This window comes from Heloderma suspectum, chromosome 6 (genome assembly GCF_057233095.1).
Source record: "Heloderma suspectum isolate Gila_16-S chromosome 6, 16-S_ref, whole genome shotgun sequence".
NCBI classification, from domain to species: Eukaryota; Metazoa; Chordata; class Lepidosauria; order Squamata; family Helodermatidae; genus Heloderma; species Heloderma suspectum.
In genome coordinates, this window is record NC_139463.1 from 900,510 (window position 1) to 913,505 (window position 12,996).

The window sequence follows — 12,996 nt, forward strand, 5'->3', positions numbered from 1 at the left end:
TATGGGGTACAGATTGCTGTTTCCCTGCCGCTATCAGCAGTGGGAATCACTGATCCTGATGAAGATCACTAGTGGGGTGAGAGGATTTAACATCATTCGCTCCCCCCGCCCCGCCCAGTGTTCCTCATCAAGATCCTGGGGCATCTCCTCCCCGACCCTATCAATGATCTTCATCAAGATTGTTGTTTCCTACCAGCAACAAGGAAACCACAATCTTGATGAAGATCACTGAGGTGTGGGGGGAAGAGGCTTTAACCTTGGCCCTCCCTCCAGTAATCCTGCTCAAGCGTGCCTGCATGCACTGGGGAGAGCAAAAGTTTGTGTATACGTGTGTGTGTGTGCGCGCGCACGCGCATGCACCTAAGGTGTGGACCTATGGGGTGCAAATGTTGTGCACACACCCATATGCGCTGTTTGGCTTGCTTTCAAGGCGGCTCTGTTTCTGCTTTTATTCTTCTGTTGTGGTTTGTTGATTTTGCTGTATTTCTGTCTTAAGTTGTATATTGGTTTGAGGGCCCTGGTGGGGAGACAAAGTGACCTATCAATACTCCTAATAAGTGAATGATTCTTTGGTGCCTGTCATGGATTCCATGGGCCCAGAAATTACGTGGCCCTTGAGCAGAAGCCCAACCTCCTGGTCTCTCTTTCCAGATTTGTACCAAATGTGTTCGCTGCAAGAGCTGTGGGGCAACAACACCAGGCAAAGGATGGGATGCCCAGTGGTCTCACGACTTCTCTCTGTGTCATGATTGTGCCAAGCTCTTCGCTAAAGGTACGGTCTGCCACTGAAGGGCCTGGGAAGTGCTAGAGGGGATTCTATGACAAGATGCAATCCTTGCTTTTACGATGGAGGGGGGCACCTTCTGTGGTGTCACAGTGAAAATTGGCTAGTAGAGTATTTTCCACTATCTGCCTTGTGGTCGAGTCCCCTGATTGCCCACTCATCCCACGCGTGCTTGTGGCAGGAGGCCGGGATCACCCCTTTCTCTTGCTTGCAGGGAACTTTTGCCCCCTCTGCGACAAGTGCTATGATGACGACGACTATGAGAGCAAGATGATGCAGTGTGGGAAATGTGACCGCTGGGTCCACTCCAAGTGCGAAAACCTCTCTGGTGAGGCCCCGCTTCCAGAGGAGTAGCATTCGCAATCAGGAAGCTTATGCATGAGATACCTTTACAAATTCATCTTGGTTTAGTAAGGGCTGGGTAGGTTCTTCAGTGAAGGATGGATGGGGTGCAAAAATACTGAAAAAACCTAGAAGTGCTCTGACTGTCCTGTGCTACTTGTGCTGGGCTATGGACTGAGGTTTGGCAGGGAGCCCAGCCTTGCAGGTTGCAGTTGCTGCTGTGAGTTATGGAGAGTTAGCAGAGAGGCCTTTCCCTGTTGAACGTTGCGGGGGGCGGGGGGGTAGCCTGTATCCAAGATGGAAAGCTGCATCTAAGCCCACTCAAGATGATCAGCAGGCCACATTCTCCCACCATTTGTGACTTCACTGGATTTGTGGACAAAGCAGTGTGTCCTCTAGGCCCCCAGAAGTGGAAGGCTCCTACATTATACCCCGTTGCCTGCAATCTCATGTCACTGCCATGCTGCCTGTCCACCCCTAATCTGATACATTCACCCTTCTGAGACGTGGCATCCATAATGTCTGTTGTGTCCACCTCTCTTCAGACGAGATGTACGAGATCCTGTCCAACCTGCCCGAGAGTGTGGCTTACACCTGCATTAACTGCACAGAACAGCATCCGGCTGAATGGCGGCTGGCGCTCGAGAAGGAGCTGCAGCTTTCTTTGAAGCAGGTTCTAACAGCCCTACTAAATTCCAGGACAACCAGCCACTTGCTGCGGTATCGACAGGTGGGCCTACCTGTCCTCATTTTGGGAACTGTACAAATGTATCTGAATTTTGGCTGCTGAGAGTTGAGTTATTGGGCTTAAAGTGTAATGTTTGTTTTAGGATTTCTAGAAGAAAAGCTGAGTTGGCGATGTATTCCCAGTTCTTAGCAGTGGTAGTTGTGCATGTGTGTGTGAGAGAGTGACGGGTTAAGAATCGCCATAATGTCTCAAACCAGTGGTTTGACTTCCTGTCCCCCAGTGGAAACCACAGGGAAGACCTTCATATCAGCAAGAACTCTCCTGGCAATGGCCATCTTGTCTTACTCATCATCAGCATCTGATAATCAAAGGGGCCTGGCCAAGGCTGGGAGAAAGGAGTTTGCTCTCCCTGTTCATATGAATGTAGACAGCTGCCTTATCCTGAGCCAACCGATTGGTCTGTCAAGTACAGCATGGTCTCCTCTCACTGACGGCCACTCTCCAGAGCCTCAGAGAGACGTCTTGGTGGTCTGGTGATCACTGATAGAGCTGTTCTTCTCCTGTTTATTCCTTTCAAAAGCGAAGAAGTCATTGCCTTTGTCTTGGTGGCTACCTGTCATTTTTGTTGGATGACTCTTAGTTTTAGTATTTGAAAAGTAAACGTTTCCTCTTTTTACACTCCCTGCATCACTCAGGGTTTTATAACCTTCCGTCATGTCCTCTCTGCCATTTTGTTTCCTACGCTCTAAAACCCTAAAGCCTTTTTATCCCCATTAAAAAGGCTGTAGCTCCCTAAACATGTGAATCTCATGCATGGGCATCACACATAGAAAGGGGCTTTAGGGCTTCTCCTGCCCCCAATGTCCACACATTAGGTGTGGATATCTGCAGGGGAATGCGGAAGTGGGGCCAAGGAGCTGTGTGGCCAGCAGTGCAGCCCCTTTCAGTGCGTGTAGGAGCTTGTTTCCCTCCGATCAGCTTAGCTGTTCCGTTCTGTGCCTCCTTTCAATCTACTATATAATGGATCAGCAAGCTACCAAGGAAATGCTGCATTATCATCTTGGTGGCTTGTTGATTATATAACACTGTGTGTTGTTTGGTGCTGGAATCAAAACATGTTCTGCCCTCTTACTGTCTGTCTCCAGGCAGCCAAACCTCCTGACCTAAATCCTGAAACAGAGGAGAGTGTACCATCCCGAAGTTCTCCAGAAGGTCCTGACCCTCCGGTGCTAACAGAAGTCAGCAAGCAGGAAGAACAGCAGCCCCTCGACCTGGAAGGAGTAAAAAGGAAAATGGATCAGGGAGGCTACATCTCTGTGGTAGGTCACACTTCAGGTGGCTTCCCCCTCTGGCTTTCAGCGTAGCTGCCGTTAGCTCTCTCCTATGACGAGGAGAAGTTGGGATACAAATTTAATAAAACCTACCTTCTCTTTCATGGTCTCTGGGACTAACACGTGGGTTCTGTGCCTGTGCAGAGCAAGTCAGAACATTCTAGAGATGAGCAGAGCTTTAGCGGAAAGCCACCCTCCCAACCTTTCCACCGCACACACTTAGGGTATGGCTCCCGCTGTTCCTGCTCAGGTCCTTTCCACCAGCCACAGCAGCAGCTGAGCATTCACACCGTTTTCTTGTTTTATTCTAATTTCTTCCACTTCTTTCTTCATCTTTCTTCCTTGTTATAGCTTTTCGTTTTGCATTTTTCTCTGATGGGGGTTTTGTCAGCATGCACCTTGGGTCTTTTGGCCTCCAAGGCATTGTTCAAGAAATGCTCTGACTTGGATTCCTGAGATGCTCTGACTTGGAGTCCTGCACTGAGCAGGGGGTTGGACTTGATGGCCTTGTAGGCCCCTTCCAACCCTACTATTCTATGATTCTATGAAATGCACTAGCTATGGAGGGAAGATTCCCCCCACAGATGAGCACTCCCAGTGTTTACTTTGTTTGGGAGCAGGACACCCCATCGATTCTTGTCTCCACTGCCAGGCCTTTACAAGGCAGGCTCAGAGGAGTAGGGTGTCTCACCTGCGCTCTTGTGTGGGAGCAAGCCCTGCAGGCTGCAAACTCTGCAGCTCAGCCGCTCCTGCCTCCTCATTGATCTCTTTGAGGCCAGCAATGGCAATGTCTTTACTGACATCAGAAGTGTTCTTGGCTGGGCTTGCATCCACAGTGGGGAATCTGCCCCTCAGTAAGTTCCTTCATTTGAACCCAGGGCTTCAGCATTGGCACCGACCTTGGTTCAGAGCCAGTTTGTCATTTGACTCGAGCCTGAGTATTTTCCAGCTCCAAGGTGGTCCTTACCTTTGGATAAGCCTAAGAAGGTGAAGTCCAAGCAGCTCCTCCCATTACCACTGGGGGATGACCCTAAGAAAAAGATGACAGGCAAGAGGCTGGAGCACTCAGTCCCCTCGCTCGTCTCAACCCCTTTGGAGCCAGGGGGAAAGGCAGCTGACGTACCTCTGGTTCCAACCCGGATAGACCCATTGAACCTGGGCCACGAGCCCTCACTATTGATGCCTCCTCTTGGAATCACCCACTTGTGCTTGAAAAGACACAAATGGCATTTGATCGCCAAGCATCTGACAATGCTCACTGTATCGGCTCCTTTTCAGAGGGAGAGATCCATGAGAAGTCCCCAATCCCATGTCTTTCCTCCTCGTTTATCCCTGCCTGCCTGTCTGCACAGTTGATCTCCGTGCCGTTGGGGACACTCCCCTCTGTTTTGAAATCCTTTGCAGCAGTCCTGTTTTTCTCTGGCCTCAGGCTTCCATCACATTTGCCATCGGCGGGACCTGGAGATCATTGCCATGGCTGTATCTTGTGTTCCTGATCCTATGTGTGGGATTGTCGCTCACCAAGTAGATGGGATTGCCTTCTGTCTCGATATTCCACACAAGGTGAACCATGGTATCCAACCTATGGGAGAAGAGAGGTGGATCATTATTACTATCCTCAACCAAACTAATTGTTTCTCGTTTGTCCAGTCGTCATAGGCACAGGACCACTTCTACGGTTTCAAGGTCTCCTGATTCTGACCCAGTTGTTGTACAGTCTACTATGGTGCTGTGGTACTGACCTCAGCTTTAGCTTTGGTAGCAACACCTACAGTTCCAGCAGCATCCCTGTCAATGTGTTCACCTGCCTCACCTGTGCCCTTCTTCGCTTTGGTACCAATGCTTATGGTACCAAGTTCAGTTCCATGCCTGTAGCAGCACCAACATCAGATCCCATGAATCTGACTGCCTCCAAGCTGGTGTTTTCTCTGGGAACCCTTGGTTCGACCTCAGCTAGCCATAAAGTGCCTCTGTGCCAGAAGTCTAACCTTGATATTGTTCCCACCCTAGTTCCTTCAGCTTTGATGAACCCAGCGTTGGAGCCAGATAACTGTTGCTCCGATTCATCTTCTCCATCACCTGCGATCATGTCAACAACTTCGTGGGATGCAACAGTGAGCAACCAGAGCCCACTGTCTTCCACAGATGATATGCGTCCCTATACTGAACAGGTCCTTAGGATGGCGAAGTCATTGGGTCTTGCAATCAAAGCTTTGCTGGCCCCAGTGACTGATCCTTTCTTCCAGAGGGTTCAGTCAGATATGGCTGCACCAGTGATTATCCCCAGTTTACTGGCTCTCCTCCATGTGCTTAAGCAATTGTGAGCTAAGCCTTTGTCTACAGCTCCCACATCTCTCAAGACAGAGAATGTGTATAGATTGCAAGAGGAGTACTATGGAGTCTTGTTTCATTCTCCTTTCCCTAATTGTGTCATTGTTGAGGCATCACAGCATAAGACTAGACAGAAGCTGCACACAGCATCAGTTGACTGGGAGGTTAGAAAGCTTGATGCCATGGGCCAGAGGATCTACTCCACAGCCACCTCAGCCTTACAAGTTGCTAATTGCAAGGTTTGTATGGCTGCTTACTAGTCATTCCTTTGGGAGAAAGCTGCCTCTTTCTATAACCACCTTCTGGAGGACAAAGAGAACATGGCCATGATCTTCCAGGCTGATGCACACTGCTTAGCTTGTCAGCAAATCCAACATATGCTGGACTATGGGTCGAAAGCCATGGCGAAGGCTCTGCATTGTTATGTCTGATTGTGCTCAGCAGGCCTGAACTAGGAGGCACATTCCAGAATTGAGGATCTGCCCATTGATGGTATAGGACTATTTAGTTCCAAGGCGGATGACACCTTGGACCATATTCAGAAAATGAAAACCTCAGCATGATCTCCATCTCAGAGGAGTCAGTTGGTTCATCCTGCATGGTCACACTTCCAGCTGTTTTCCCACTCCTTTGCCAGGGCATTCAGTCCACCACAGTTGATCTCAGAGATGCCTGTTTCCACATCTCTTTCCATCTTCCTTACTGTCATGTTCTTCACTTTGCCCTGGGTCATCAGCTGTTCCATTTTCAGACCCTCCCTCGTGGACTTACTATCACTCCAGGGATATTCGCCAGATGTATGGAGGAGGTGGCAGTGTGCCTGAGGCTCGACAGGATGTCTGTTTTTCCATATATAGATGATTGGCTCGTAAGCACTCCTTCCTGTCACATGTTGGACTGCAATATACACACCGTCGTCCTTGTCACAGGATATATGTGTCCTGGTGAACAAGGAAAAGTAGCATCTTCATCCCTCTCGGCATCTACAGTTCATCGGGGACATGGTTTCAGGGCTCGCCTCTGCCCCCCCACCAAGAGCAGACACACTGACAACCCTTCTATATCGGTTGCAGTCTCAGCCCATTTTCCAAGCACATCAGGTCAAGAGGCTTCTAGATTGGGCTGCATTAATAGAAGCATAGCTTCCAAATCCCGGGAAGTACTAGTTCCCCTCTACTCAGCACTGGTTAGGCCTCATCTGGAGTACTGTGTCCAGTTCTGGGCACCGCACTTTAAGAAGGATGCAGACAAGCTGGCGAGGGTTCAGAGGAGGGCAGCGAAGATGATCAGGGGACTGGAAACAAAGCCCTATGAAGAGAGACTGAAAGAACTGGGCATGTTTAGCCTTGAGAAGACTGAGGGGAGAGCTGATAGTGCTCTTCAAGTCCTTGAAAGGTGGTCACAGAGAGGAAGTCCAGGATCTCTTCTCGATCATCCCAGAATGCAGGACACGGAATAACGGGCTCGAGTTACAGGAAGCCAGATTCCAGCTGAACATCAGGAGAAACTTCCTGACGGTTAGAGCAATACGACAATGGAACCAGTGACCTAGGGAGGTGGTGGGCTCTCCCACACTGGAGGCATTCAAGACGAGGCTGGACAGCCATCTGTCAGGGATGCTTTAACTTGGATTCCTGCACTGAGCAGGGGGTTGGACTCAGTGGTCTTATAGGCCCCTTCCAACTGTACTATTCTATGATTCTATGAATGCCTTGACCTTGGCCTTCCAGGGTGAGGACCACAGATGCCTCCCTTCTAGGATGGGGAGGGCACCATGGGTCTCTCCATATTCATGTGGAATGGCCTGACAGAGAGAGACAGTTGCACATCCGTGCCCTCAAGTTACTCACCGTTGTGACAGCATTTCAGGCCTTTGAGGATGCACTGTGAAAAGGGAAGGCCCACATTGCCCTAGACAATACTATGGCGGTCTTCTACTTGAAAAAACAGGGAGGCACCCGCTCCAAGATCATGGTTCACCTCATGTTGCAGCTGTAGGATTGGTGCATAGCTCATAACATTTTCCCCATTGCTGTTTACCTGGAATACTGTTGCAAATTCCCTCAGTCAGGCTCCCATATTATCCCACCAGTAGTGACTCTCTCCCATGTCCTGGGGAAAATATACCAGCTATGGGATGCTCCAGCAGTCAGCCTATTTGCCACCAAGGCGAGCACGCAATGTTTTCGATATTGCAGCTGGGCCGGGAGGTCCTCATCTTCACTGCATTGAAGCAGTGGCTGCATAAGTGGACAGGCCCTCTGTTTTATGCGTTTTGTACTGAAGGTTACAGAGGTGGTGGCCAAGATTCGTTCTAACAGCTTGAATTGCATTCTCATCATGCTGTGGTGGCTCAGCAATTTTGGCAGACTTACTCACCTTATACCACAGCAAGGGGTGAAACCCAAATCTAGCAACCCTTCAGCTAAAGTGTGGCAGATCTGCCCAGTTTGTGGTTCTTACCATTTTGGATTGAGGGGCTGAACTTCCCCTCCCCTGGGCCCTCCACGGGCCAGATGATATCAGTTGGCAAGGCCTCAGCCACTGGCATAATCACACACACGGACACACCCCAGCACCCTTTCTCCATGGTTCTCTCAGAACAGGAAAAGGGACCCAGCTAGTGCTGGGAAGAATAACTGGTCCAGCTGAGTCCCTGGCTTCGTGGAGTGGATGCTCTCCACACGCTCATGTCAAGCCCCTCTTCACCATAGAAAGTGATGATGCACTGATTCGATGTCCACTGCGCTCTGGCATTTTACCTGCATTGGATGGCAGCGTTCCACAGTTTGACTAGACTGGTTGTCTGTAATGATGGCCCACCTGTTTCCTTGCAGAGGTTTGCAAAGTGCGTATCATCTACCATAAAGGTAAAGGTGTCCCCAACCAGTCGTGTCCGACTCTAGGGTGTGGTGCTCATCTCCATTTCTAAGCCGAAGAGCCAGCGCTATCCGAAGACGCTTCCGTGGTCATGTGGCTGGCATGACTGAACACCGAGGTGCACGGAACTCTGTTACCTTTCCCGCCGAAGCGATACCTATTTATCTACTTGCAATTTCTTGCTTTCGAACTGCTAGGTTGGCAGGAGCTGGGACTGAAGACGGGAGCTCACTCCGTCACGCAGCACTCGGGTCTCGAACTGCTGTCCTGCTGACCTTCCGGTCTGCAGTTCAGCGTCTTAACCACTAAGCCACTGCGGCCCCATCATCTACCAAACTCCTTTGCTAACAGACTGCCTATGTTCCACCACTTTCTGAGGAGGGTTGTAGCCATTCCATCAGAGCTGTGGCTGCTTCTACTGCCTTCCTGTGGGGAGTCTCCCTTTTGGAGCTCTACCAGGTGGTGACATGATCTCAGCCTTCCCTGTTTATCAGGCACTACAGACCTGATAGCAGAACAAGGCTGGATGCAACCTTTGGCTAGGCAGTACTTTCCTCTCTCCTGGCATGACATTCTTCCAACTCTGGTAAGTTAACTTGTTAATGTATGAATCCCAGAGACCACGAAGGAGGAGGACAGATTGCTTCCCTGTAACTGTGGTTCTCAGAGTGGTCACCTGCATACTCCTGCAACCTGCCTTTCTCCCCACTTTGATGTCCCGCTTGTTTCTGATTCTATCACTACAGCAGATTAGGAACTGGGTGAGAGCCACACCCTGAGCGTGCACAGCTGGTGGGTGGGGGAAAGGCTCTTGCCAAAACTCTGCTCAGCTCTAGAATATTCCAGACATTGCTCTGCGCAGGTGCAGAATGCATAGGGGTGAGTACACAGATGACCACTCAAAGAACCAGTTACAGGTAAGCAACCTGTCCTTGCTGATTATGAAGTGGATTGAAATGTTCCTAAAATACAGCATTTCTGCTGGAACTTCCTCCAGTGTGCCGTGACATTGCGGCCATGCTACCATGTTTTATCTTGTACATGCTGCTCTGGTGGAGTGCTGGGGCAGGGAATAAAAGGATGTGTGGGTTTGACAGCATCTCTGCCAAAGCAGTTCACAAATGGAGATGAAAGGGTGGCCCTCTGTCACTTGACGTTCAGCACCCTTGGTGAGAGGGAAGCATGTAGAAGAGGGTAATAAGCGGTCTATTTTTCTCTTCCAGCTGGAGTTTAGTGATGATATTGTAAAGATAATTCAAGCAGCTATTAATGCTGATGGAGGACAGCCAGAACTTAAAAAGGCCAATAGCATGGTGAAGTCCTTCTTTATTCGGGTAAGCCAGATTTAACTATTATTTTAAACAGAGGCTGCATTCTGCGTGGTGATGCCACACCTTAAACACTCCCCAAGGAGCACACATTTCTGTTTAAGCTACTGCTTGGCTGTAGTCCCTTTACTTGGCAGACTTCTAAGTCCATCATAAATTCTTCCTGGCTGTCCACTCTCAGAGATCCTGGATAGTGTTGTTGAAGTGTTTAGTCTTGTAAAGTGTTTCTAATAAAATACTGGGTTTTTTCCCTTTAGCAAATGGAGCGGGTTTTCCCATGGTTCAGCGTAAAGAAGTCAAGATTTTGGGAACCAAATAAAGTCACAACCAAGTAAGTAATTGCTCTGCTTCCAACAGTTGATCTGCTGCCTATTTAGACCCAAGGTTGCACCAGCAACTCTTGCACCTTGGACATAAAATCTGAATTGAATTTCTAGGTGGGATCTCCTGGGTTGGGGACCCTTTTGGTCATCCTAAAAGGAAATGGGACATGTACCTTGTCCTTCACTCTTGGGGTCTTTATGGGGACTGAGTGAGCTGTACCCACCCAGTGGCTGTAAGTCTGATGCTCAACTATGTGTTTTGTTACTTTTTAGTAGTGGGATGCTGCCAAATGCTGTCTTGCCCCCATCACTCGACCATAACTACGCACAGTGGCAGGAGCGCGAAGAAAACTGTTGTGCTCAACAACCTCCTCTGATGAAGAAAATCATTCCAGCTCCAAAACCCAAAGGGCCTGGAGAGCCAGACTCCCCAACTCCACTACATCCCTCTACACCACCCATATCCAGTGAGAAACTGAACCTTGTTGTCTCCTTTTGCCTGGGGGCAAACAGGTTTGGGTTGAACTCTGGGGTAACTCTTGTCCAGCCAAAACCAGGAACAGAGAGGGGCCTGGCTGAAGGCTTTTCTCCCAATCCACCAGCTGTCCATGTTTCCCTAAGTTGGGATGAAACCTGTCTCAGACTCCCCCTGATGTGTCATTGGTTGGATTGTTTGTTACTTGAAAGAGAAACAGACTCTCCTCCAGTAAGTAGCTGGAACTATTTGCTGCTTTGGGCTTTGCAAGCTGACTGATTTCTCCAGTAGTTGGTTTCCAGCCCACATTTTCTTCCAAGCTTTACTTGTCAGGGGTGAACAGTCCTCTTTTTCTTTGCTCTGAGGTGCTGACAGAAGCCAGGAGGACAGCCCAGAACTTGCCCCCCCTCCAGATGTGGAAGACAACCGGCAATGTGCACTTTGTTTGAAGTATGGCGACGACGGGGGGAATGTAAGTGGCTTTGACTGGAAATTGTGTGTTGTGAATTACAGAGCAGACCCTTTGCCTTCTTCTGGTTCTGGTTACAGTGGGAAAAAAATGACCTTCAAGCCCTTGTTGCACACTTAATCCAGCTGAGCCGGACTATTTCTGCCAGACACATCTCTTTTCTTTGATTGGGTTCCTAGTGTGGTGGATGGTGGGGATGCTGTGGGTGTAATTTATCTTGATTTCAGCAAAGCATTTGGTCGGGGTCCTCAAGGTATCTTGGTTAGCTAACTGGTTAAATTTATTTTATTTATTATTTAATTTATTAATCGCCCATCTGGCTGGTCACCCAGCCACTCTGGGCGATGTACAACATACAATAAAACAATAAAATTCTACAATAAAAACATTTTCTAAAATACCCTAACCCACCCCAAATGCCTGCCTGAACAGCCACGTTTTTAATGCACGACGGAAGCTCATTAAAGAGGGGGCATGATGGAGTTCCCTAGGGAGGGAGTTCCACAGAGTGGGGGCCACTACAGAAAAGGCCCTCTCCCTCGTCCCCACCAGTCTAGCTGTCCTGGCTGATGGGACAGAGAGAAGGCCATCCGAGGCTGATCTTGTTAAGCGGCCTGTCTGGTGCTGCTGGAGGCGCTCCTTAAGATAGGCTGGGCCAGAACCATATAGGGTTTTAAAGGTCAAAACCAACACCTTGAATTTGGCCCGGAAAACAACTGGTAACCAGTGCAACTCCTTCAGCACTGGAGTGATGTGATCTCGCCGGCGGCTGCCTTTAATCAGGCGAGCCGCCGCATTCTGTACCAGCTGCAGCTTCCGAACCGTCTTCAAGGGTAACCCCACGTAGAGCGCATTACAGTAGTCTAAACGAGAGGAGACCAGGGCATGTACTACCGATGGGAGCAGATGGTTGGGAAGGAAGGGGTGCAGCCGCCGTATCAGATGGAGTTGATACAGCGCTGTCCAGCTCACAGCTGACACCTGAGCCTCCATGGACAGCTGGGAGTCCAAAATGACCCCCAGGCTGCGGACCTGGTCTTTCAAGGGTAGCCGTACCCCATTCAACACCAGGCCAACATCCCCTAGCCTCCTCTTGTCTCCCACCAAAAGTACCTCGGTCTTGTCAGGGTTCAGCTTTAGCCTATTCCTCCCCATCCAGCCACTCACCATCTCCAGACATTTGGACAGGGATTCTACGGCCAACCTTGGTGAAGATTTGAATGAGAGGTAGAGCTGCGTGTCATCCGCATATTGATGACACTGCACCCCAAACCTCCTGATGATAGCCCCCAGCGGCTTCAAATAGATGTTAAATAGCATCAGGGAGAGGATGGAACCCTGTGGCACCCCACAAGTGAGTGGCCACGGGTCCGAAACCTCCTCTCCCAGTGCTACCCTCTGGTACCTGCCGGAGAGGAAGGACCGGAACCACCGTAATACGGTGTCTCCAATGCTCAACCCCTCCAGGCGGTCCAGGAGGATACCGTGGTCAACGGTATCAAAAGCCGCTGAGAGGTCGAGGAGAACAAGGAAGGAGCATTCACCCCTATTCAGAGCCCCCCTCATATCATCTACCAAGGCGACCAAGGCCGTTTCTGTCCCATGCCCAAGCCTGAAGCCTGACTGAAATGGGTCTAGATAATCAGTTTCTTCCAAGTGTGCCTTCAACTGCACCGCCACCACCCGCTCAATCACCTTGCCCCAAAATGGCAGATTTGAGACTGGGCGAAAGTTGTTCAGAACTTGAGGATCCAAGGAGGGCTTCTTTAAGAGCGGTCTTATCACTGCCTCCTTGAGGGCTGATGGCATCACTCCCTCCTCAAGGGAGGCGTTCACCACCGCCCTGATCCCCTCACCCAGTCTCTCTCTGAAGCCCATAATGAGCCAAGATGGGCAAGGATCAAGTAAGCAGGTGGTCGGCCTTACAGATGAAAGCACCTTGTCCACTTCATCAGGAGGAAGAAGCTGGAACCGATCCTACAAAACCGGTTTGCCACAGGCTGCCTCTTGCTCACTAACTGTATCCACAGCGTGCAGAGTAACAC

General features: G+C 49.8%; 1 protein-coding gene across 4 annotated transcripts in view; it reads left to right on the plus strand.

The window, feature by feature from the left end:
- Window positions 1–12,996, plus strand: part of KMT2A (lysine methyltransferase 2A) — a 66,846-nt gene that overhangs the window by 29,936 nt on the left and 23,914 nt on the right. For all 4 annotated transcript variants that reach the window (XM_084860592.1, XM_084860593.1, XM_084860594.1 and 1 more), the window contains 8 exons: window positions 652–772; window positions 999–1,112; window positions 1,672–1,856; window positions 2,960–3,133; window positions 9,580–9,690; window positions 9,942–10,015; window positions 10,281–10,474; window positions 10,848–10,954. In XM_084860592.1, coding sequence (XP_084716718.1) covers window positions 652–772; window positions 999–1,112; window positions 1,672–1,856; window positions 2,960–3,133; window positions 9,580–9,690; window positions 9,942–10,015; window positions 10,281–10,474; window positions 10,848–10,954 — 1,080 coding nt within the window. The remainder of the gene's footprint in view (window positions 1–651; window positions 773–998; window positions 1,113–1,671; window positions 1,857–2,959; window positions 3,134–9,579; window positions 9,691–9,941; window positions 10,016–10,280; window positions 10,475–10,847; window positions 10,955–12,996) is intronic.